The following is a 23,576-nucleotide window of genomic DNA, read 5'->3' as shown; positions in this document are numbered from 1 at the left end:
AAAAGCTTGTTGCCATTGGGAGAGCAGGGTGGATGAGCTTTGTGAAATTTCTGCTTAGCGAGGTCTTCTCCGGAGATGTGCAAAGGGATGAACATATTTACCGTTTGGAATATTTATATATATTGAGTTACATATCCAGATGCTTAATGTTGACCTAAGTATATCAACCAATTCATAGAGTGGTATTGCCTTCCGTTTTCCAAAAGATCGTCAACGGAATATAGGATAGTGTCGGCCCTTTAAGACCGGAGACGCTCACGAACACAAATCCAATTCATTACTGACGGGACCGAGAAGTTTCGTGTTGGAGATTCGAGCGTGTTCATAAGAATCAACTTTCTCCTATGTGAAGGAAATATCGAACAGAAAGGTCCCATGACGCAGATATTCCTCTATTGATAGAGTGTACGAGGCTTCATCTCTATATTAGGCCTCCCCTCTCGTGTGATGCCTGCGTAGTCTTATCCGTGAGTTCGCAAGCTGAGTGGCGGGTTTGGGCGACAGAAGAAGCGATGTGCTGAAAGAAGCCACTGCTGAGCGAGTAAAAACTAAATAGCCACGGAAGCAGGCAAAGCGTGGGCTTGGACATAAAGAAAGAAATTGAACGAATCAACTGGACAATATATTTGTATGCCTCCCATACTTGCGACTAACATGGACCCATGACCAGCCATGGATGAAAGTCATTGAACCGGCTGATAGTAGATGATTGTCACAGATACTGCTCTACATGCTAGTCGTACACCGCGGTTGAATAAATTCGCAGATGCAGATGACGTACGTATCGTACGGTCTTCACCATCACTGTTATTTCGGGTTGAACCACCGACGTCGAGCCCTGTTATTGCCATAGCGTTGATTGGTTTTCAACCTGGATAGAGCCGGAAGCCGTTGAAGAGTCCAGACTGAGCCGTTGAGAGACATCTGATCAACCGCTATCTAGAAATTAGTTGCATTCAATCATGTTTAATTCCCAATTCGGGGAAAGAGGAAAAATCCAGTCGAAGGTGGATGATGACTGGATGAGAATCAATGCCCGTAAGCTCCGGCATCAAATTGGCAATGGTCACCGATACACGGGATTCCCCATGCCAAAGTCAACAGTGGACCAGTAGACATAGATGAACAAAAACCACCGAGGAAGTTTTGGCGCATTCATTGGGTTCCGCCGTACCATAACGCACAGAACAAGTACGGTGTGACCGGGCAATGCCAGCAGCGAAGATGCTAGAACAAGACAATCGTCCGCCAGAGACCTTTCTCTGGTGTAATTGGAGAGCTTGTAGTAAGGCCTTGCTAAAACGGTTTAAACGGGTGGAAGATCTCGAGTTTGTCGTTCCCAATCGAGTACCCCGGTATATGACACCGTTTTTGAAATATGAGGTGCTCCTGTGACCAATAATTACCAGTACAACGGCACAAACCTGAGATGTTGAGACTGCGGGTATGAAAGAAACTCCAATAGCACCTTGGTGGAAGGAAGGGAATGGCGGAGAGCAACAACAACGTCAATCTCTTGGGCAACAAATCAGCCGGGGATCGCCGAAGGAATACCGAGATTAGATTGTCGTGACCGTCAATTGACTGCGGTGTACTCCTGACATCGCCTACCTTCGAGTTCTACATACCACAACTTTTACAGGTCGAATCTAGTGAAATATGAAAGTCGTCGTGACAGGCATGGATTTATTTCACCCTGGTTTGAATGAAACTAAAGACGGAAGTTTGCAGGTGCATCTGGAGTTTTGGGTTCAGCGGTCCTCGGCGCATTCAAGAATTCAGGGTTTGACGCCGTTGGGCTCGCCAATTCACGAGTCGGTGACGGTCTGCAAAAACTGGATCTCAGAAATGGGGAAGAAGTCGACGCTTTCTTCCACAAAGTCAAGCCTGACTGTAACTAGTTCTTGGCTTTCTCCTAATCAATTGCGAGATTTCATGCGGTTCGGTTCTCAGGGGTGATCCACTGTGCTGCTGAACGACGACCAGACGTTGCTGAAAAGGTGCGCCGACCTTCAAATATGCCCTTGACAATTGCCTGACACTTCCAAGGATCCGGAAGCGGCGCAACGCGTAAGCTATTTCCATCCCTCCTCTATATGCGTACCCGTCCAATGTGACCACTACAGTTGAATGCAGAAGTTCCCGGACATTTAGCTTCCCTATCGAAAGCGTTGAAATTCAAACTGGTATACATCTCAACTGGTATTTTTCTTCAATGTTTGTAACAGGGATGATTAACTGCTCACATGCGAAATAGACTACGTTTTTGACGGCACCTCTCCTCCATACACCCCTTCTTCTTCTACGAACCCACTTCAGTTATATGGGCGCTCTAAAAGAGACGGAGAGGTTGCCGTTCTAGGAGTTGACGGTGCCAAAGTCATCGTTCTCAGAGTGCCTGTGCTGTAAGTTCCCTTACGTGAATCATTACCACGAACCTCCATTTATCAGGAGGTACCCTTGTTATTTAGATACGGCCCCGCCCCTCAAAACTCTGACTCTGCTATTAACATATTACTTGATGTTGTTCAAGATCAGTCAGGGAAAACATACAAAATGGATCACTACGCCACCCGGTATCCCACAAACGTCCTAGACATTGCAGACTTCTTGGTACGGTTAACAGGTAAGCAGGTCTGACGTTTTATGTTTCTTCCCTGTGCCTTATGCAAATCCAGGTTTAAAAAAACCTATTCCGCCCATCCTCCACTATTCTTCAGATGAACCCTTCACCAAATATGAAATCTGCCTTACGTTCGCAAAGATTCTAGGCCTCCCTCACAAACATATAATTCCGGACGCCGAGCCGCCCAGTGGAGAGGGCGCTACAACACGCCCTCGTGACTGTCATTTATATACAAAAGAAACAGAAGATTTAGCTGTGGATGGTGGCCTTGGACTTTCACTGTTCGAAGAGTGGTGGACCAGTTATCTCAAAAAATAAAGGGTAGACCAGGAGCGTTAATCAGTCAAAGTACGTCTCTAACTTGTCTAGTTTTGTACTTAACTTTGAACTCGAATATCGTTATTGAAGTCCAGGTATTCTAATTTCTAAATAAACGAACTTTCCATACCCAATTCAATGGTTACGTCATATCAAACTATTTATGTTAAATCCTGAACGACCTCTCTAATGTCCTCCTTTTTGCACCGATACGTCCTTGCATTCATTACTCAACTGATCCGTTGTATACGATGATTAATTTGTGGCGATCGGTATGTACTTCCAACGTCCAGGATGGAGGCCTCTGTTAACTAAAAATTACACTTTGAAGTTGTGTATTGTACTCCACCGGTTATCACAGCTTACAGTTCACCTCACACTTAGTCCCACACCTCGGAACTTTTGGATTGACTGCAGGAATCTTATCGGTGCCGTTTCATTATGAAAGTTTCTTTCGGTCCCTCTAGGATCCCAAATTCTGGAGAAGGCTTCATTCATCATTGTTATACCAGAGGAATTCGTGACCGAGCAGGATGGTATGACATTTGCCAAGGCTTTGAGGACATTCATTTTCTTTGCGTGCTCTTGCTCCCCGGAGTTCCATGGCCTTTGCATAAGTGTTTAAAGTCTTGAAAACTTCACTACTCGTCTAGCTCTCTATCTTCGGAAATGTGACCAGTTATAGCCAGCCATGCATCGTTGACGCTGGAGTTTTGTAAGATTTGGAGGGGCTAAACGGATATGGTATCTTGGTTTCCATGGGAGCACTGATCCTTTCCCGCGACTAGGAAACTCTTGGACTTCAGGAATGGCGGAGTGAACATACCCGAGGGCCTGAGTTGCATACCTCGTGCTCAGTAAGCGAAAATCTGCGCATACTGGGTCAGCGATCTCAGACCGCATTTGCTTGAATGTAACTCATACGTTGATGAACGATGCGAGGCAGTATAGGACAATGGGGAACGACTGTGATATCTCTTGCTCGGTTAATTATGAAGCGCCTTGAAGCGCTCATAGCAACAATGGTAAAGGACTTGTATTAAATAAGGTCTGACAGATACTAGCCTCCTTGGTGAACTCTATGCGTCCCACTGGTCATAGCAACACCAAAGCGCAATTAGAATCCACTTATATTTTTAAAAAGTGATTCAACATTACATCAGTGATGTTACCTTTATGTTTTCATACCTCGGGGCCGTCGCCTTGGGGTTTTTCAAGGATTCAATCACAACCCCAACTTCGTTGCCAACCCTCATGAAATCCTGTGCCGGTTTTATATACCTGGTTAAGAACCCATGTGGAACGTACTTGGCCGCTCACTTCTAAGGTTGCTGGGATCTCCAGGTACATTTAATGAGAGTAAATGACATTATTATTGTATTCGAATCACCATATCTCGGAGTTAATCGTCTTCCAGTTCCACCCCGCAGGCTACTCAATTGCGAGTATTGCTTTTTTATGGCCTCAGTTCATGTACTTCCAAGACACAGCTAGTAAGTGCGCGGAGCAGAGAACTGTATTTTTATAGGTATGTATGTGCGTATTTGAAGTAATAAGAGTTAAAGTTGTACCTTCCTTGTCTCATTGTATTTACCATGATGCTTGATCGTGTTGCTGCTGATCTAAGTGGTTTTAATCATAAGCCCGGTGCGGATGGTATTATGGTGCACCAGAAAAGCAATAGTCAATGAAGGTTGGACTTGGATAGGTTTGGATCTTTCTGATAGAGAAATTTTAATTAATTTTCTACCCAGATTTAATGTTGTATCATTGCTTGAGCAAAATCAGAATGATTAACAGGCTTTAACAGGTGATACTGAAAGCGGTGTGAATTTTTAACCTTTTATGTAGGCGCCGCGCCGGCGGCAATTGTATGTCGTTGTTGTTCCATCTTGAAACAGCTTTAGGCTTTTTGATATCATCTACACATACATACACCGTATAATAGCGAATCAGCTTTGTTTTGAACATTAATAGGCAGAAAATCATTCCAACATACTAGGGGTCTTTATAGTAGGCACATCTAGAGAAACGCAATTGCATCAAGCCAGTAAACTCTACTTAGAAGCCAATCTATTCTATTACGCCCCCCACAAACTAAAATAAGGTTTTATTTTATATTTTTATTCTACCTTTCTTGTGCCTCTTTTGAACCAAGCGCGTCGCGTGAATGTTTTTTCAGACACGTGATGAGATACACGGATTTATACCCAATTCCACGCGATTGCCACGTTCTTTGGAGCGGATGCAAATGAATGAACATGTGGACCTACATTCTCCTACATTGTGGAGGTGCAAGTAGCTACTTAACAATGAACAGCGGTATTACTCCAGAACTCTATAAATTGGTTAAAGTCTATTTCACTACAATCATCTTACAAGTTGAAACTCGGGCTGATATGAGCTCTACATAATCGGCGGCCACATGGAGGACCCCTGACAATAGGCCCAGAGGACGTTCCGTCGGACGGACAAAAATTTTGAAAATCGACCCCTTCGGACGTTCCGAAACCGGACAGAAATCCCAGATTTTGAGCAAAATGTCGTTCCAAAAATCCGGACAGAAAAGTTGCAGGACCGCCGAGGTCGATCCAAAAACCGGACATATATCGTGATCAACGACCCTCAAAATATAAGTCATCGGTTAGTATAGAGGCTGAGCGTGTAGTCGCTCCCGCCCTTCGTATTGTGATACTACGTCGTTGTTTCTAATCTCAATATCGCCTTTTTAGTATTTTGCCCTTAGTAAACCCATAGTTCAAGAGAATAAAAAAGGCAATGAAAATGTTTGCAAAGCGAAATTTAGATATTATTACATAGATTTTCTGCATCACACATTCAATTGTAGTTCCTTTTTCTTGATGATAGGATTCAGATTGGCAAAGGTAAAGTGGACTATCAGTTGGAGCTGTTTCGATGTAGTGACTAATGATCACGCCGTACTTTAGTCATTGCTTTGAGTGAGAAACCAAACGGAAAGCACTCACGAAACCAGCCGGTTGCGACTACTACCAATGTCTGTGCCCTTTCAAAAGCATCTTTTCAAGTCTTCGAGCACAGTCATGGCCTCTACTTCACTGCAAGACCCACCAAAACTGCCTTGCTCAATGTATCTGAATTTGCACACCTGCCTTCCTGCAAGTTACTCACCCTCCTCTATCATAAACCCTTGTCTGTCACTGCAGCAGGTTTTGAAGTTCATGCGCAAGATATTTCGCTTTACAAGACATTGGTTGAGGGAGTAGGGAGCATCAAAAAAGCGATGAAAATGTTTGCAAAGCGAAACCTAGATAGTAGTACATAGCTTTTTTTGCATCGCATACTCGTTTTATGGTTTTGTATTGTACTAGGCAGGTTTTTTTTTATTACAGTGATTCTTAACATTGTTCTGAAGCGTCCCATTTGCGACTGAACTCAGCTGAACGCGCGCAGCGGCGAAAAAATCGATTTTTAGGCCTGTCCGGACACAAATTGGGCCTCCCGAGGGTTGTTCCCGATTTCCGGACAAATTTTTGAAAAAATTGGTAGGTCGTTCTATATCCGGACAGAAATTTTGAAAATCGCGACGGACAAAAAACCCAAAAATCGACCTTTTTCGGGAACGTCCTCTGGGCCTATTGTCAGGGGTCCTCCACATGGCTAAATACAAATCATGGAATCAAATGAAAACAACCCATCAAAACAACCGACCGGCGACAACGTTCTCTTCAGAATGGCAGTAACCTTGCATACAAACGCCGACTTTAACTTTGATTTTGACCCCGAAATGACCGATGCTATGTTAAGATGAACTTGAATAGTAGAATAGACCCAGAGTTTTAATTTTCATCTTTGTCGATTTTTCGATAGTAGTACCTCTTGGTTTTCCCCGGCTTGATATCCAAATCATTATTTAAAATTCGATGTTCCCAACCAATCACTCACATAAACCTCAGTTATAAAACTCTGGTGGCTGTAGCACCACATTAATATTTACTGGATAGTTCCTTCTTGTATTCTGGGAGATTTTTTAACGGTTCTGTAAAAATAAATATTCTTTTTGAATCATTTTACCCTACGTTAACGCTTCCGACATTAAGTCCGACTCGAATAAAAGCAGCCCTAGTTTGAAGGTCATTGATATATTTCTAGTTTTCAGTCAAAAACACACTTTAGATCATGTTACATTATTACGATGTGGGTTCGTAGTTGCATGCCTGTTTACCGTGACAGTCTTCAATGTCCAGGGTGAGCTAATGGGACAACTTTGTTAAAGCGTCTATTTATCTTTGCATTTTTAGTCACTGCTGTGCGCCGGTGCTACTAAGTGTACGGGAAGAGGATAAACGTGTATCTCTTTGATGGAAGTTGGAAGTAGAATTTCTGATTTGAGAGAGATGAGTAATTTTTCTATAACCTGTTGGTAACTTGATATATTAGTTGATAGCATGATATGTCCCTGGCCTCGATCTCCCTGCCCTTGCTTAGTAGTAACTGAGGGGACATACCGATTATAATAACAATTGATTGAATTGAAATTAATTTCCGAGCCGCGAAGTCCACATGTCCGTGTTATACGTGCTTCTTTGTTCAATGGTTTTAATAATCTGCCTCACAGGTACTTGACGTCCGTTATACATACTGGCGATTTACTGCGGATTCCTAACGCCCTATTTTGTCCAATGGCTTGTTATATTAACCATTGAGGATTCTCAACCTATATCCCAGTTCAACTCACGGTGGGTGATCTCAAAGGGACAAACTTTGCTAACCCCTTGCCGCCTTTCGTATTAACCGTTCAGCTGACGTTCAATTTCATGGGGATAAATCCCCAGACTGGGCAGATACCCTGCATTCTGATAGAAGTTCTTCAGTTCATCCCGAAACTTCCCAAACTATGATTACAAAACAGAGTGTAAAAGGCAAACGGCACCTCACGGCTTATGCGCTCGGAGAAACCGCGGAGGTTCGGGACGGTGCGCTCTATCGCCTTGAGGGTATGTGAGTTGTGCGTTCGAGAACCCTTCGTTGAAGGAGGTATTTCTAATGTATCCCCAAATGTTCCAGGTTGCCCATGATGGCTATGAAGCAGAGCAAGAGGAGCATGTGGTAATAACCAGAGAGCGGCTGCATGCGTAGGCTGACAATTTTGTATATCTTTCACGATGGCAGTTAGATACCGCGTGGTTAAAATTTGAGAGGAGACTGGGATTGCAAGGACCAGAATGAAAAGATAGCGGAGAAAATACCAGTGCTGAAGAGCACCATCGGATATCGGACGTGTTGCTGCGATTGATCTATATCCCACACAGAAAAGCGGGGCCCGATACAGGTTAGTGCATTGACGTCCGACTTCACAAAAGGCACAGATGTAGAGTAGAGCCTACCAAGAGCACATTGGTGCAAAGCTCCTTCATGTGTAGAGATGTGGTGATACATTTTCTCAATCCAAGCAAATATAATCGCATCTCAGAAGCCGTTTACAGGGCCAGAAAGACTGACAAATAAATTTGGTGAAATAAGAATGATATTTAAACAGTGATCAATTGAAACGAACCATGATCAAAGGTATGACCCTAAACCGACCATAAATCTCCCGGAGGTACATTCATACAATCATGAAGAATTGAACAGTCATACCCAAAGCACTTGTCATAAAATCCCTGGCAAACAAATGACCATGCGGTAGAAGCAAAGACTAACAGAAGACATATAAATCATCTTGCGAGGCACGGATAAACCGTATTAAGCTAGGCTTTGAAAGTAAGTTTTTTTAAGTGTTTCGATTCAATGAATCGTACACGCTTTTATAAAACAGCTATGTTGCGAACATGGTTCGCATAGTTGAGTCAATGTTGATCTGCATCATAGCATATTTCAAGGCTCTCACAAATCAATCAAAGCATAAAGTTTGCGACGGAGAGAAGGTTTTGCTAACCGTCATTGCAATTATTTTGTAAGCGGCGAGCAGACAGTGAAAAGTCGGAATCTGCGACATTTTCTCAATGAAGTGACTGGTAATTGACGAATGAAGATTTCAACAAGTTATTATCCTCCGCACACGCATTACAAACGGAACGGAACACTTACAGATGACATACTACTATATGCTGCCGCCGCAATGTAGGACCAGAAAATTAGCACCTCATTTGTTTCCTCTCAAAAATTGACCTTGACAGAAACCATCAGGTCATGTTGGACTGGAGTAGAAATAATTTCCGGATCAGGAAGTGACATCCAAGAGTGGAATCAGCGCCTGGATGGTGACATCATCCTAAACAATACACCAACCTGATGTCATCCAGCCAGAAATACATTCGTCTGGCTACATAAACGAGCGTTTGAGTTCCAGTTCGAGACAAAGCAAATCAGCCACCTACAATCACTAGTTCATAACACTTTAAGAATGTCGGACCACTGCCAACGCGTTAAAGATATCGGGAGCGGCACCAATTCGCCACCTGCAGCGGACGAGAAGCCAATGGGACGGGCGTCCGTGGACAGTCCGATTGACGCAGGCCATATTTCTGATCGAGAACAGAGGAAAGGTGCGGTTTCATATAATCTTGATCTGGGCACTGCACTCATTTATTACTGTCTTTTAGAATATTTTGAACACGCAGTATGTATTTCGTTTTGGTGATGGTCGCCTATGAAATCGATAGTTGACGGATGCTGCACAGAGTGATAAAAAAGCCGAGGCAAACAAGAGTCAAAATGATAAGAAGATGGGTCAGAGTATGGCAGCATCTATGGAACAAAGAGGCCATTAGGTCGTTGACATTGTTCGTTTAAATGTAGTGACTATGAAGTCGAACTCCAGCTTGTATGATTTGCGGTTTCCAAATGTATCAAGTCAGTTATGATTGGTCGCGTAGGGTAGCTTTGCACACAGATCCAATGCATGGGTGTACCATTGCATGATGCCTTTCTTTTTTAGAGAGAGAAGTGCGTTTGGATACAAGGTGGATTTTCTTCCGTAGAGCTGCGTGACGACGATTATTCGACTAGTTGGAATGAAAACAAATGTCGGTAATTTCGAATTCCTGCTTTTAAATACGTACATCTGACTGATGCTTCACTAGTCTGGCCTAGGAATCGGATCAACGCCAACATAAGACGCCAGCCTGCCATTTTGCGACTAGACGGACGCCCCAAACAAAGATTGAACGACGTCGCGCTTTTAATATGCTCCCAGGAAACATTGAATGGAGATATGGCAGCTTCGAGTGAATGTAGACGAGAGCCGTGACAGACCATAGCTTCTGGTAGCAACAACGACTGAATTGACATCAACCATAGCGAATAGGTGGGATAGGGTCTGCGCGTATCGATGCCAAATCGACTGATTTGTCGATTTCTTCGTCAATTTCGCCCACGAGGCATCTTAAAGATCGCGTTAGCAGGACGCGATAGGAGCAAAGACTATGGCGGACTGACATCATCTCTCCTTTGACGAGATATAGACCGAGAGGAATCTCCTCCACACCCTCATCGGCACTGTAGACACGCTCCTTGGAGTCTGCTAGCACGATGTTTGATTTTTGATCAAATCCTGCCAGCACGCCCTGGAGAGAATGAGCGGTCAGCAAGGCAGAGAAAAAGAGTACTGACCACGATTGCGCGTCCATCTTGGAGCACGAGGAGGACACGACGGTCAACATAGCCCTGGAGGGTGGACATGGCGCTGGGACGAGCACAAGAAAAGGAGCGGAAAAGGCAAGTTGGGTCCGTGCATGCACGTGCTGATGGCTGTGGCTGGCGCTGGCGGTTGGCACTCTTGTTGGCAAATTAAATTTGACACCGCCGTATTCTGGTTTTGGCATCATTCTCCCATTCACCACCTGCCAGCCCGACTCTCCTCCTCCCCCACCAGCACCCAGCACCACCGACGACCGTTTGGCGTATCCCACACTGTAGGCCCTTCTTATTTCTCACTATGCCTAACAGGAACTCAGTAAGCATTTCTAGCATTTCATCCATGTCTTCTTCAAAGCACGACCAGGAGAAACAGGCCGAGGAACAAGAGATGTTGCAAGTCAAATTGCCATCGTCGTCGTCGATGGACCTGCCTTCTCCAGTGTCCGCACAGCCGCCCAAGGCCACCCCAACGGCAGCCAAGTACAAGCTCTCCTCAGCGGTGGTCATCCCTATCTGGATCGCCCTGAGCTCTGCTGTCATCATTTACAACAACTACCTCTACAACACCCTCAACTTCAAGTTCCCAGTTTTTCTTGTGACATGGCATTTGGGTTTTGCCGCTATTGGTACGCGAATTCTGCAGCGCACCACCAACCTCCTTGATGGCGTGAAGGACGTACATATGACTAAGGAAATGTTTGTGCGGTCAATATTGCCCATTGGCCTCCTCTTCTCCGGAAGTCTGATCTTCAGCAACACGGCTTACCTATACCTGAGCGTGTCCTATATTCAGATGCTCAAGGTGCATATTTGTATACTGATCTGCATCATAGTAACGTGTTGCTGATTTTTGCCCTTGATTCTACACAGGCCTTCGTCCCCGTCGCAATTCTACTCATATCATGGACCTTCCGTATCCAAGAGCCTAACAAGAAGCTGGGTATCATCGTAGTTATGATCTCTACGGGTGTCGCCCTTGCGTCTCAGGGAGAAATGCGTTTCAATATGATTGGTTTCCTCGTCCAAGCTGCAGGTGTTGCCGTAAGTGCTATAATAAACTTTTGGCGTTGCCGACCATCTAAAACTTTCATTTATCTAGTTTGAGGCCTCCCGGCTTGTGATGATTCAGATCCTGTTGCACAACCTCAAGATGGACCCTCTCGTATCCCTGCACTACTATGCACCGGTCTGCGCCATCATCAACCTCTTCTTCCTTCCTTTCACAGAAGGACTGGCACCCTTCTACGAGCTGCAGAAGTTGGGCATCTTTGTATTGATCAGCAATGCCTCAGTTGCATTCTTATTGAACGTAGCAGCTGTGTTTTTGGTTGGCGTGGGTAGCGGTCTGATTTTGACTCTCGCTGGAGTGTTCAAGGTGAGCCGAATTTTCTTTACCCATAACTTTCCTTCTCCTTCTCTCTTTCGTTTTATTCCTTTGGTCGATCTTCTTTTACCCCTATTCTTTACTGAGCATTCTCAATTCACCACTTTGCTGTGCGTGGTACTAAACTGCTCATTGGCGGGTACACCTTTGTCCACTTTTCATCATCATTTGGTCTTCCTTCTTTCCATTCCCATTATATTCATTATCCAAAATGGGATTTGCGCCCCAAATCTTTTTGGTTTTGTATGGGTCAGATGGAAACTTCCTGGAGTCAATTCTTGTCGGTGAACAATCGACAAACATATCTTAGGCCCAATCATTCTAGGATCGCCTATACTTTTTCTCCTTACATCGTACTTCGCGAGAGAGATTTGAATCTCTCTCGCGAAATCGTCTCTTTGCAGTTTGCATTGTAGAACACCTTTCCAGTCATCTGGCCCTTTGCTCGCCTATTTTGGAGCCTTTTTATTTTAATGGTTGGATAAAAGCGCAATGCATTTCAGCGGCGCTATGGATTTGATGACTACCAGTTGCGCAGGGATTAGCCACTTACATCCAGTTTATCTGGGAGGGACTCGCACGACGCGTTCGGGTATTAAATTCAATACCGTGTCAGGGAAGAAGGACCTTGCTCTTCCTGAACCCTAAACCAGACCTGATGGATATGCCTGATGATGCCCGACCCACGTCTTGCTCAGTGGACACATCATTTCGCGATTTGCGTCCCTCATGTGGCCTTCTATCGCCATTGTATGCGCCTATTTTTTGGGGGGAGAGGGCTTCGGCGAAATAGATCACGTTTGATAATTTTCACATTACTGTCATCTCCTTTTACGCTATTTCGCGTATCTCGCTGTACACGTGTATTTGCGACCAAATGTCTCCCAAGGTCGTGGACCGAGCTTTTTCTATATTCACAGAGCATGCAAGGACGATTGGGAAACTGCCATCCCGCTCTGAATATTTTTGTCGGGCGTTCTTCCTTTTCACTCTTCTTTTTCGCATGTCGCGGTGCTTATTTTCCTGTCTCGGTTGTCTCTCTTTTTCCTCCCGAGTTCCGTTCTACCTTCTTCAATCTCTGTTTTCTTTCTTATTCCCTCTTTTGTCCTATCCTCACTTTGTTAGACGTTGTTACTGATTGATAACCATTATCCCCCTTTCCCCTCTGCCCAACTCCGTACCGTGTCTCGCTTGGCTTTGCGATCAAACTCTCGACCTGCTGATCTTACTTCCTGGGACATCAAAAAATCGCTCGGCCTATCCCAACTGCGTCCCTTAAATTCATGGACATACCGGTCAACCACTTGCTTCAAATTTTGATGAATCGCGGGTTCAAAAATGAATACACTTTACCACACGCTCTTGGCTTCCTATGTTATCTATTCATGGATCACTTCAACCCCACGTTCCAAAATTGACGTTTATGTAAACCTCGCCGTGTATATCTAACGGATCCTCCCTCCTCCGACCGACGCCACGATCTATTGTAAACGACAACGGATGACATGACGCGTCAATTCTGGAATTGGCCGACTGTCTTTTCCTTGTTATTCACAGGATATCCTGTTGATCACTGGATCAGTCATTATATTTGGAAGTGAAATCACTCCTCTTCAGGTCTTTGGTGCGTTCATACATACTTTCCTTCTTATGTTCAATCCTTTTTTTGCCTTTCTGTTCTTTTTTGAGTGCGTCTTTTTGCGTAAATTTGGCCAGAGCTTGTTAGGCTTTCTCTTACTGAGGAGGAAACCAATTCTGAATCTCTTTTGGTTTGCTTCTGAGCACCTGCCTACTTACCGCAGCTACTCCTGTGTTCAATTTTGCCCCTTCTTCTTGTTTCCATCTTATCTCTAAACGCCACACTTGCTGCGCCAGTTCGAAGTTCTGTTCTTCGCAGTCTCGCGTCGTCGCTTCGCCTGGGTACAAATATCCTGATGTTGCCATGTCTTTCAAACCTTTTCCCCTTTTATGTTGTGTCATTAGGATTTGACTGCGTGGACGAGCAAGGATTCTATTCCTTCTTTCGAGATTTTTTGTTTTCCAATCTTTTTGAAATCCATTTTCCACATTTGGCGCCGTCCGTTTACTCTGGGATTTCTCTGCTTTCCCTGTTGCCATGTCTTTCTCGTTCTCATCCACCTTAGCCACATTTTACTTATACTTCTTCTTGACTTGCCTGCTTCGATCCGTTGCCTTCCTATTCTATATAATGCTAACACTGTTTTCTTTACGTTTTCGCAGGTTACTCCATTGCACTTGGCGGTCTCGTGCTTTTCAAGACATCAGGAGGGAAATAGAGTTCGATGCCAGTCTAAAATCTGTCTGGAAAATCACGTCCCGTTCCACCCCTATACATCACCTTCAAGTTCTTACCCTCGCGGGTACATGTCTGATTGCCTTACCAGTATACCAATAATACATTTTTTTCAGGACCAGGTTGCTCCTGAAAAAATATACACATAGAATATCGAATCAATTCGCTCGCTCGCTCAATATCTCGTTTGCAACACCAGGCGGCTACGGTTTGCCGCTGTCCTCTCCTTTCTTATCATTTGCGGTCGTCGCTCCTCCCTATCGCTGCGCCGCCGTGTATCACACATAGAAGAAATGCATCCACGACTGTCCTACTCCCCACATTGGCCTTCTCCTTCGAATGTACCATTTCATTACACCTCTCCGTGGCTCTTGTACAAGTACTCTTACGCCTTCTCCATTCTTGATTTTTCTGGATCAAGCCGACCGACGGTTCTTTTGTGGCTCTCTCAGAAGTTCTTTGCGGCGGACGGATGTAGGACCTGAATCATCCCTTTTGTGTCTGGTTGGGTGTTGGGCAATTCTTTCATTCTCTCCCTTATCCGATTTATCATTCGACTTTCATACTGCTCTCTGCCCTTTTTGCACACCGGACAATCACCCATTTCAGTACTTTTACCCTGAGGCGGAGGAGGCCATCTCTTTTCTTGCATCAGCCCATAGGGCGTAAATCCCTTGTACTCGTAGACGACTCGCCATATGCCTTCCTATCTCTCCCTGGTTGATCTCGTATTCTGATAAAAATTTGACAATACATTCTTTAATTATTGGTTCCTGTACATAGCTTACAGAGGACTTTTTCTCTATCTTATTTCCTTTGTCTTCGAACTGCGCAGATATATATCTTGGATCGGTATTGTGAAATACACTAGAATTGATTTGAATCAGTGTGCGCCGACTAAAAAGACGGTGACATTCTTCCCATAAATATCCTTTGTTGTCCCTAAACGGGAAGTATACTATGAGACCCTTTCAGTCAGACAAGGCTATGCGGTCGTTCAGACTCGGTCTCATTCACGAATTGCATCTCCATCGCCGTAACGGAAACAAGTTTTCAATAGTCTCTTCGTTAACTAGAATGCAGGGTAAACCATTCCAAATGAACGGTCGAAGCCAATGGAATTCTGCTGTTCGACCTGCACAGCGCAACCCGGAGCTTTCAAACCGAAAAGCTGCCTGTTTCAGTAATTCAGAAACATTTTGAAAGTCTGCCGTCAATTGCTGCATCTTGCTGTACCAAACACGGACGCCAGGATATGGCACTAGGTTCTGCGATCGACGATTTAATGACGTAGACGGGAGAACTGTGGCCGATCGAGTTTGCTGATCCAAAGAGTTAAACCGGATGCTGCCTATCGGATAAGAATGTGCAGAGCACGGCCGCGACATTCGGAACGGGATGCGTTCCTCTCGTCCAATTTTTGCGCAGTCAATTATTGAAAAGGATCGGTCCAGTAAGCAGGTTAATGAGGGTTAATGCTGAAGCCCACTCTGAAAACATGACGATGAATAGTTCATACGCCGGTGAGATCCCAATATGGCGAAATGTCTGAGTGGCACCAGCTTCACCGCATCCCTGTCTCCCAACATAGACACAAAACGTGGCCATCCGAAACTTCTGAGAACGGAATTGAAAGGGAAATAGCTCAGTGCGTGTCCAATGTTGTGCTGGGGCGAGTCAAGGCAACTCCTCGGCATGGTTCAGATAGGGGAATTGACGGAACTGTCATAAAACTTGAAAACGTTCCACTCGTCTTTTCTGTTTGTCACGAACGGGCTGCGTACGGAAGACATACTTCTTGTGCTTTCAAGGGCAAAGGGGAGCTCGACCCAGTCAGCAGATAACTGCGTGCTTTTGTGACCTGTAGGTGTTTCACATCCGCATGCCGTGCACGCACTGAACAGACCTCACAGGTGCACCAGCTGTTTTCGTTCTGCGCTGCTTATATTGTCAGTGCAAAAATCTCGTTCGTCAAAGAGGTATCTTTCTTACCTCCTCAAACTCTGCCACTAGCTCCAATGCCGCAAAAAGCGCCAGTCTCAGCACCTGCCTCCCATCCTCCTCTGGGCACCTTGATCGACGGCAATGCCTTACAATTGGTTGAAGTTCTTGGTGTCGGTGGTTATGGCGTCGTTTATCGAGCAGTCGAAACATTTCCGTCGAGGGGACGCTCATTCGCAGTCAAATGCCTGGCCAGTACCCATAGTCATTCAGTACTACGGCGGCAGGTCCATATTCGAGAAATTACCCTCCACCGGATCGCATCAGTTCATCCAGGGGTAGTCACCCTTCATCGTATTGTTGAGGACCACGACCATATGTTCATAATTATGGAGTACGCCCCCGACGACGACCTCTTCACCCAGATTCTACACAAGTCCAGATATTTGGGTAATAACGCCCTGATCAAGCATGTGTTCCTGCAGTTGATTGACGGCGTGCAGCACTGCCATTCGTTGGGTATTTTCCATCGGGATTTGAAGCCCGAGAATATCCTCTGCTTCGACGGAGGTTATCGAGTCGCAATTACCGACTTTGGCCTTGCCACCACCGATAAAATGAGCAAGGAGTTCCGCACGGGTAGCGTGTATCATATGAGCCCAGGTGCGTGTTTACGTTTGCACATTATAGCTGAATTGAGCTGAATGTAATGAGCAGAATGCCAAGCGGGCGACCCAGAGACGTCTCCTGCGTACTCGCCCATGCACAACGACATCTGGTCATTGGGTATCATCCTCCTCAATCTTGTGACAGGAAGAAATCCATGGAGGTCTGCGATGGCAGACGATCCCACATATCAAGCGTATCGCCAAGATCCGCTTCAGTTCCTCATGAGCGTATTGCCCATTTCCGAGGAGCTCAACGACATTCTCGTTCAAACGTTGGATGTTGATTGGAGAGGCCGCCTGTCCCTTTCGGAGCTTCGCCAGAGTATTCAAAACGTCACATCTTTTTATTCAGACAAAGTCATATTTGAAGGAAGCCTCGCTCGGTGCCCATGGGAAGCTGGTATGGACCTTGGAAATGTTGAGCCTCAAGATGCTGGCCACGAAAAGAGACCGGTGCCCAAAATTCCAGAGGGCGTCGAACCGTACTGCGTACTTTCCGTGTCTGCAGTTGCCTCGACATTCAAAAGTCAGGCGTCCACAACTGAAGGCTACTTCGAGAGAGACCCTTGGAAGGGAGAGCAGAATGTGTACGATGCACGCCATTATGGAATGGACGTTTATGACAACGAGCTTCAGGTCCCATACGGAAGTTCTGGCAGATCCTCGTACTCTTCGGATCCTTCAGAACCCAGTACTCCCAGCAGCGTCGATCAGTTCAGTTACCGTGGTGTCAGAAACAATTTCGACATGGAAACCGCATACGACTACGACTCGGAGAATCTGTATGCAAAACCCACTGCATACCCCTCGTTCACTGGCTCCTCAGCTACTGAAACCCCCGAAACCAACCGTTATGCATCTTCAGTCTTCGTGGATACACCCATCATGGAGTCAAAACCATTCCTCCAATACCAGGATGCGCCCTACATGGACGCCTACAGAACTGCGAAAAGATATTCCTCCCCCAACACATCCATCTATTCCGTCACCGAGGATTCAATATATGGCGATGATTATAGCGATTCGTCGGTGGATGACTTCCCTCCCAATTCTCCGAATTTTGTTGTCTGGCCTGAACCAGCAGGGCAACGAAATGGATCTCGACCAATGAGCATTCAAAACAGTCGAAACCGTAAAAGCCGGACAAAATCGCAAAACGTCTTCAACCCTATGCGTTTCTTTCCCCGCTCATCTGGGTCATCCTGGTTGAGCCCAAAATCGTCGCCTTTGGCCAGTCGTCCGATAACTTCGTCTGCCGGTACTCTCAGGCATAACGCCACGCCATCGAATGTGCCAGCCATGCCGTGGACAGACTATCACCACCCTCGTTCAGGGCATAAAAAAGGGGGCAATTCTCACCGTTATCCTGCCGGGGGATACGGGACGCAAAGACGTTCTAGCCGCGATTGGATACCAGGAGGATTTTTCAACACAGGTGATAATTGAACTCTTTCACCGTCTGACATATGCGCCTGCCTTGTCGCCATGTAACTTATTCCTAGATTTTCGCTTTCCACACTGTACTATTTTTGCGCTATGTCGCTCATTGTAAATTTAACACGCAATTAATCTAAAAAATCAGGGATTTTAGCGTTAGCTTGGTTCAGATCCACTGCAAAGAAAGAATATATACCATTCAAAAGACAAAAGAAGTGAAGCTGAGCAGCTACATCAATGAAAGAACAATTGATGAAGTAAAAATCCTGATCTCGCAGCTTCTGTGCACTGATACGCCAGCATGTGGAGACTACGAGCATGTGTAGAGTCTAGCTAGATTCATATAATCAAGGAGCAGGTGGCAATGCCGGGCATGTGTGAGGGAGGAACTCGAGAGAGAATTCGATTAGAACTCGACGAAAATCCTGACATATCACGTGATACAAACACCCATTTTGCGAGTAAGGTGGAAAGAGAAAAAAATTTATAGTAAGTACATCCAAAGTGCATCTATATATTACTCAAGAAGAATTTAGTCACGGTGTACTAAGATTTCTAGTGGTGGCGTCAAAATTATCGCAGTGATAAAGAGATACCCATACACGAAAGAAACTTCGTAAACATCTTGTTATGCAATCAATTTCCGAGCTTCTTGAGAACGGACAACAAAGGAGCACTCGAATGCACTTTTTATGCTATTTAAATCTGGTCAAAAACGAGGTGGAAAGATGAGTACGTTACTACTCGCCTGGTTAATCCAAGATCGACATAATCGGGGTTGATCTCAATGTCGTTGCCCTCTTCGTCCTTAGCCTGTGTGATGTTGAAGCAAGCAAGGACCGATGCTATAAGTATCCACATCTATGAAGCAATATTCAATTGAAATTGAAATTGATTCGGGATATGCACTCGGCAATAAAGGAGTACTGACGGTAGCACCGGCAACATGTTTTCCCACACAGACTCTGTTTTAAAAATGAGAAACGTATCGATTGACAATTTATGAATGGCTTACCTTCGCCCGAAACCGTATGCCAATATTCTATCGTCATCGTTCAACTGGCCATTTTCGTCTAGGAACCTTTCCGGTTTGAAGGAGTGCGGTTCAGGATAATCTGCTTCATCATGAGCTAAGGCCCTTGAAAAGGGTTGTTTATTATTGGATTAAAGTGGAAGAAATAGTGATAATTAGCACTAACCATATGTTTGCAAAGATGCTGGTCCCTGTTCAGTGCAAAGATACTATTAAAAGTTTTCAGAAAAAACAGTCAAAGCCGACAATACCTTTAGGTATATAGTAGCCTTTATAATGATCGTCTTGAGTGGAGCAATGAGGAATGCCAATTGGAACAGGAGGCCTAAATCGGAGAACCTCCCGGTATATAGCTTCAATGTAAGGAAGCGACTCGCGGTCGTCGAAATTGGGTAGTCGCTTCGAGCCAATCACTCGATCAAGTTCAGCCTGAGCCTTTCTTTGGACGTCAGGGTTAGCTGCCATAGTATAAAAGAAAGTCCTTGTCGCGGATATTGTCTGTCAGATGAAAGGAGGCTTCAGCGTAAATCACAGAAAGGCTAAGAAAACGTCGCTACTGTGTCAGAGGCAGCTAATTGAACAGTTATTTCAGCACCTTGTCATACGAGCATTGAAGATTGAATTTTTTACCTCCATAGACCGTGAAGGCAACGTTGTTAATAACATCTTCTTCATGTTGAGTGGCACCGACCGCGAATTTCCTTTCATAGAATTCAGTAACAAGAGATGGAGAAGCTGTGCCTTCAGCCTGCGTATACCGTCAACAGCTACATCGATACTGATGGGGAACAAGCATACCAAGCTCTTCTTTACAAACTCAGTTGGAATTCTCTTCATTTCCTCGGATAATTCTAGTACTTTTGCAGCCAGCCTTCGAGACCAAGCACCCGGAAACCATGTTGGGACGTATTGCAGTGCAGGAATAACATTAATGAGAGTGCCACCCGGAGTGAGCAACTGGGTCCCCAGAGCCAGAGCTTCTTCCGCCACTGAAACAGCTCGATCGTCTATAGATTTAACCTCGTATCCATACATCATAGCCATAGTAAGTGCAATCGAGAACCTTGTGTAAATCATGAGATATTGAGATATACAACAGGAAATTGCGAAGGAATACTTTTTGCCATGTTCTAAAAAATCTTTTGGGCTATCGAGAAGACCTTGCAGTAGTTGACCGACTTTTTCCAGTTGAAGCGACTGATATTGCTTCGCTGCTTGCGGGTTGAAGTTTTGGTTTGTGATTTTTCTGTGTTCCCTCCATTCATCGCCGTATCGAAGCATAGCAAAATTATACTCCCAACCCATTCTATAACCAATCATCGAAGTTATTCAACCAGATTTGTGGTTTATCGACTCACATCTTAAAAATAGGCACGTGGGGTCTATCTGAATAGAGCTTTGCGCGATCAGACTGCTCAAGTATAGCATCTACATCCTCCCTTTTGTTAAGAATCACGACATGGTTTCCCAACGCTTCGGCATGAAGAATGTCACCTGCAGTGTGAAGTCATTATGATAACTTGCAGGAGAGACAGATAATACACCACTGACTGTTATATCTTTTTCCCCAGTTCAAGTATTCCATCGCAGCGTCATACTTAGGAAAGTCAAAAGCATTGCCGAATATTGGTTTGGGATTGGGGCCTGGAGGATAGGCAATTCGACTTCTGTTGTATGTTAAAAATTTCGCAACTAATTTAGCTGCTCCGACGACCGCAAAAACATAGGCAACAGTTAGGATGATGGTCATAGGTCCACTCTGCTGACCAAGGAGTTGAGTGAGAGGATGAAGAGTGTACTGTAGTAATGGTCGTCATCTTTGAGGTGCATTGCAATAAAGTACCGCCGAGCATTGTCGTGTGAACCTGGGTCTCTGTTGTAAACATGCACTTTACCGAGGTTCATTCCGTCAACATCATAAATCTGGAGTCAAACGCGATTCCAGTGTTCTCGGAAAATGAAGGAATTTTTATGCACAGAAAAGGATGGAACCAGAGTAAGTCGATTTGAAGAAAGCGACACGAGCATTCTTGGATTATCCCGACAGTGGGCTTGTTCGATTGCTAAGATTTCAGTAGAATGAATGGGAGTGCTTTAAGTGAAGTACCAGACGTGGTGCCCCTAGGATGGCAGCCCCGACACAATAACTGGCAGCGACAGTTTACAACGTTCAACACTTCTGGTTTCTTGTTGATTCTTTAGATTTGCAAGAATTTCTTCAATTGGTACACATATTAGGTAACGTTTTAACCCGTTTGGAACATTCTGTATCAAATATGCTGGAGGTTCAACCTTTTGAACCTTTTTATGATCAAGTTCGGAACAAACGACACTTACCCACCTTGGGCTATAAGATCCTTAATTAACCCTAGAACGATTAATTTGCTATGCCAGTACCTGGCATGCTCTAGGTAGAATCTTGCCGCATCACAAACTTCGGCAGGTCTCGCTGGTAAGTTCACACGGGGTGCCATTTTCGCACGGGGTGACGATCAAAACACTGGTGGATTACGTGTGCTTAAGCATTTTGGGTCCCCACCAGTACAAAGGGGAGCAAGCTCCCCAATAAATTGTGAGCAACGCATCCTTACTGTTACATCTTAGTTGGCTTATCACTTCCCCAGCTGCCTTCGGTTTGCCTGCAACCAAGAGTTAGGACCGAACAGTTAAAATTGTGTTCAACCAAATTTAAACCGTGAAACGTTCGTTCTTTCTTAAGTTTTTGATGCTTTTTCACATTTATTTTATGGTCAAATGTATGTAGCATTTCTTTGCATATCTGGGCAAAACTCATACACAATCATGATGTCTGATTCACTCATGGATGCAGAGGTAGAATGGGTTAAGTTACAACCTGTGCTCCGCGATTCTGGCTATATGCTACGCCCCAGGTATCATCCATCGTGGAAACCATCGTGGCAAAAGCGTCGGAACTTTTACAAATCCATGAAAGATTGTGAAGATTCAATTGTACTAGAGGTGCGAGGCTTTCTTTTTAATGACAAGTTTACTAGGTTACTAATAGACTCCTGCACAGAGGCACAACGTTATAGATGCTGTTCGTGTTAAAGATGGCCTCAAAGTCGTGATAAAGAGGTCGACTTTTGAGCATGACAACATATCGCTGCTACAGCATCTAAACTCGGATGAGATGCGCGCAGATCCTCGCAATAATGCAGTCCCTCTTCTGGAAGTGATATCTGTTCCGATATCCGACAAGGACAATGATTCAATGCACATAGTGCTTCTTGTTATGCCCCTTCTTGCTCCATTGGTGTCTGGTTACATTCCATTTCGACATTTTAGAGAGGTTACACACGCTCTTAACCAAATTTTTCAGGTCAGCACTTACCATGCGTGTTATGACCTATCTGATAGAGCTGATTCTTAAAGGGAGTTGAGTTTCTACATGACAATGGCATAGCTCATCGGCAAGTATTTCAACTATTTAGTTACTCTATATAACTCATAGAGATGCCCAGGGATGCATGTATGCTCAATTTTATGATGGACCCGACTGACGTGATACCTGGAGGCTTCCATCATTCAAAACAGTACGCAAAACCGGATGGCAAAACCTCCATCGATATCAGAGATCGCTGCACAGTGCCAACGATCAAGTATTATATTATTGACTTCGAAACTGCTTCATACTTTCCACCGAACAGTCTGTGTATTGGCCGCTATGGTCAGGAAAAGGCGGCCCCCGAATTCTCGAATACTATACCTTTTGACCCTTTCAAACTTGACGTATACCAACTTGGGATGCTGGTACATAGGTTGATACAGGTGATATCCCTCAAATTTAGCAGTATCGCCATGACACTATTTATTTACCGTGCCTGTTGTAGAGATACGATGGCCTGGAACTTCTTGTTCCCCTCCGTGACTCGATGACCCAGAAAGAACCCAAGTTAAGACCCAACGTTTCACAGGCTCTTAAGATGCTGTATAAAATCATATCGTCACTGGATGAAGACAGTCTTTCTCAGGATCTCCGGCAGCGAGATATATTCTATGAACTAATAAGTGAATTTAAAAGAGTACCCACTACAAAGGAGTCAGTAGCGCAACCGGAGACATTACCCCTTCAAAAAAAAACACTGCATCCTCAACAAGACTCAGTACCTCTTCAGCAAGGGGACCTTTCTCCAAGTAGCCGCCGATCCACGCACGTCTGCAAGCGAGGTCTTTCGACTTTCACCAAGTTGAAGGCATTGATTTTTTCACTATAG

At 44.8% G+C, this 23,576-nt stretch overlaps 7 protein-coding genes across 7 annotated transcripts; 5 read left to right on the top strand and 2 right to left on the bottom strand.

The window, feature by feature from the left end:
* Positions 1 to 1,659: 1,659 nt before the first annotated feature.
* JR316_0008903 (Methionine adenosyltransferase 2 subunit beta) lies at positions 1,660 to 2,944 on the top strand (the record flags this gene model as incomplete). Its single annotated transcript, XM_047894614.1, has 4 exons — positions 1,660 to 1,900; positions 2,258 to 2,405; positions 2,472 to 2,626; positions 2,679 to 2,944. The coding sequence occupies 4 exons, from the start codon at positions 1,660 to 1,662 to the stop codon at positions 2,942 to 2,944; spliced, it is 810 nt and encodes a 269-aa protein (XP_047746073.1).
* Positions 2,945 to 9,329: 6,385 nt separating this feature from the next.
* JR316_0008902 (uncharacterized protein) lies at positions 9,330 to 9,696 on the top strand (the record flags this gene model as incomplete). The annotated part of the gene is made up of 3 exons (XM_047894613.1): positions 9,330 to 9,471; positions 9,529 to 9,545; positions 9,607 to 9,696. 3 exons carry the CDS (start codon positions 9,330 to 9,332, stop codon positions 9,694 to 9,696), a joined length of 249 nt encoding a protein of 82 aa, XP_047746072.1.
* Positions 9,697 to 10,215: 519 nt separating this feature from the next.
* JR316_0008901 (U6 snRNA-associated Sm-like protein LSm8) lies at positions 10,216 to 10,606 on the bottom strand (the record flags this gene model as incomplete). Its single annotated transcript, XM_047894612.1, has 3 exons — positions 10,216 to 10,309; positions 10,364 to 10,491; positions 10,538 to 10,606. 3 exons carry the CDS (start codon positions 10,604 to 10,606, stop codon positions 10,216 to 10,218), a joined length of 291 nt encoding a protein of 96 aa, XP_047746071.1.
* Positions 10,607 to 10,862: 256 nt separating this feature from the next.
* Positions 10,863 to 14,245, top strand: JR316_0008900 (putative sugar phosphate/phosphate translocator; the record flags this gene model as incomplete). The annotated part of the gene is made up of 5 exons (XM_047894611.1): positions 10,863 to 11,366; positions 11,435 to 11,605; positions 11,664 to 11,939; positions 13,506 to 13,572; positions 14,190 to 14,245. 5 exons carry the CDS (start codon positions 10,863 to 10,865, stop codon positions 14,243 to 14,245), a joined length of 1,074 nt encoding a protein of 357 aa, XP_047746070.1.
* Positions 14,246 to 16,280: 2,035 nt separating this feature from the next.
* JR316_0008899 (Negative regulator of sexual conjugation and meiosis) lies at positions 16,281 to 18,317 on the top strand (the record flags this gene model as incomplete). The annotated part of the gene is made up of 2 exons (XM_047894610.1): positions 16,281 to 16,866; positions 16,918 to 18,317. The coding sequence occupies 2 exons, from the start codon at positions 16,281 to 16,283 to the stop codon at positions 18,315 to 18,317; spliced, it is 1,986 nt and encodes a 661-aa protein (XP_047746069.1).
* A 690-nt stretch (positions 18,318 to 19,007) lies between these two features.
* Positions 19,008 to 21,091, bottom strand: JR316_0008898 (Cytochrome P450 monooxygenase; the record flags this gene model as incomplete). Its single annotated transcript, XM_047894609.1, has 10 exons — positions 19,008 to 19,169; positions 19,240 to 19,273; positions 19,324 to 19,446; positions 19,508 to 19,532; positions 19,593 to 19,799; positions 19,972 to 20,089; positions 20,140 to 20,404; positions 20,459 to 20,647; positions 20,700 to 20,835; positions 20,893 to 21,091. 10 exons carry the CDS (start codon positions 21,089 to 21,091, stop codon positions 19,008 to 19,010), a joined length of 1,458 nt encoding a protein of 485 aa, XP_047746068.1.
* A 1,055-nt stretch (positions 21,092 to 22,146) lies between these two features.
* Positions 22,147 to 23,576, top strand: JR316_0008897 (uncharacterized protein; the record flags this gene model as incomplete). Its single annotated transcript, XM_047894608.1, has 5 exons — positions 22,147 to 22,320; positions 22,367 to 22,681; positions 22,735 to 22,776; positions 22,816 to 23,130; positions 23,193 to 23,576. 5 exons carry the CDS (start codon positions 22,147 to 22,149, stop codon positions 23,574 to 23,576), a joined length of 1,230 nt encoding a protein of 409 aa, XP_047746067.1.

This window comes from Psilocybe cubensis, chromosome 8 (assembly GCF_017499595.1).
Source record: "Psilocybe cubensis strain MGC-MH-2018 chromosome 8, whole genome shotgun sequence".
Taxonomy (NCBI): domain Eukaryota; kingdom Fungi; phylum Basidiomycota; class Agaricomycetes; order Agaricales; family Agrocybaceae; genus Psilocybe; species Psilocybe cubensis.
Note: the sequence above shows the minus strand (reverse complement) of the source record. Positions and strands in the feature narration are given on the sequence as shown.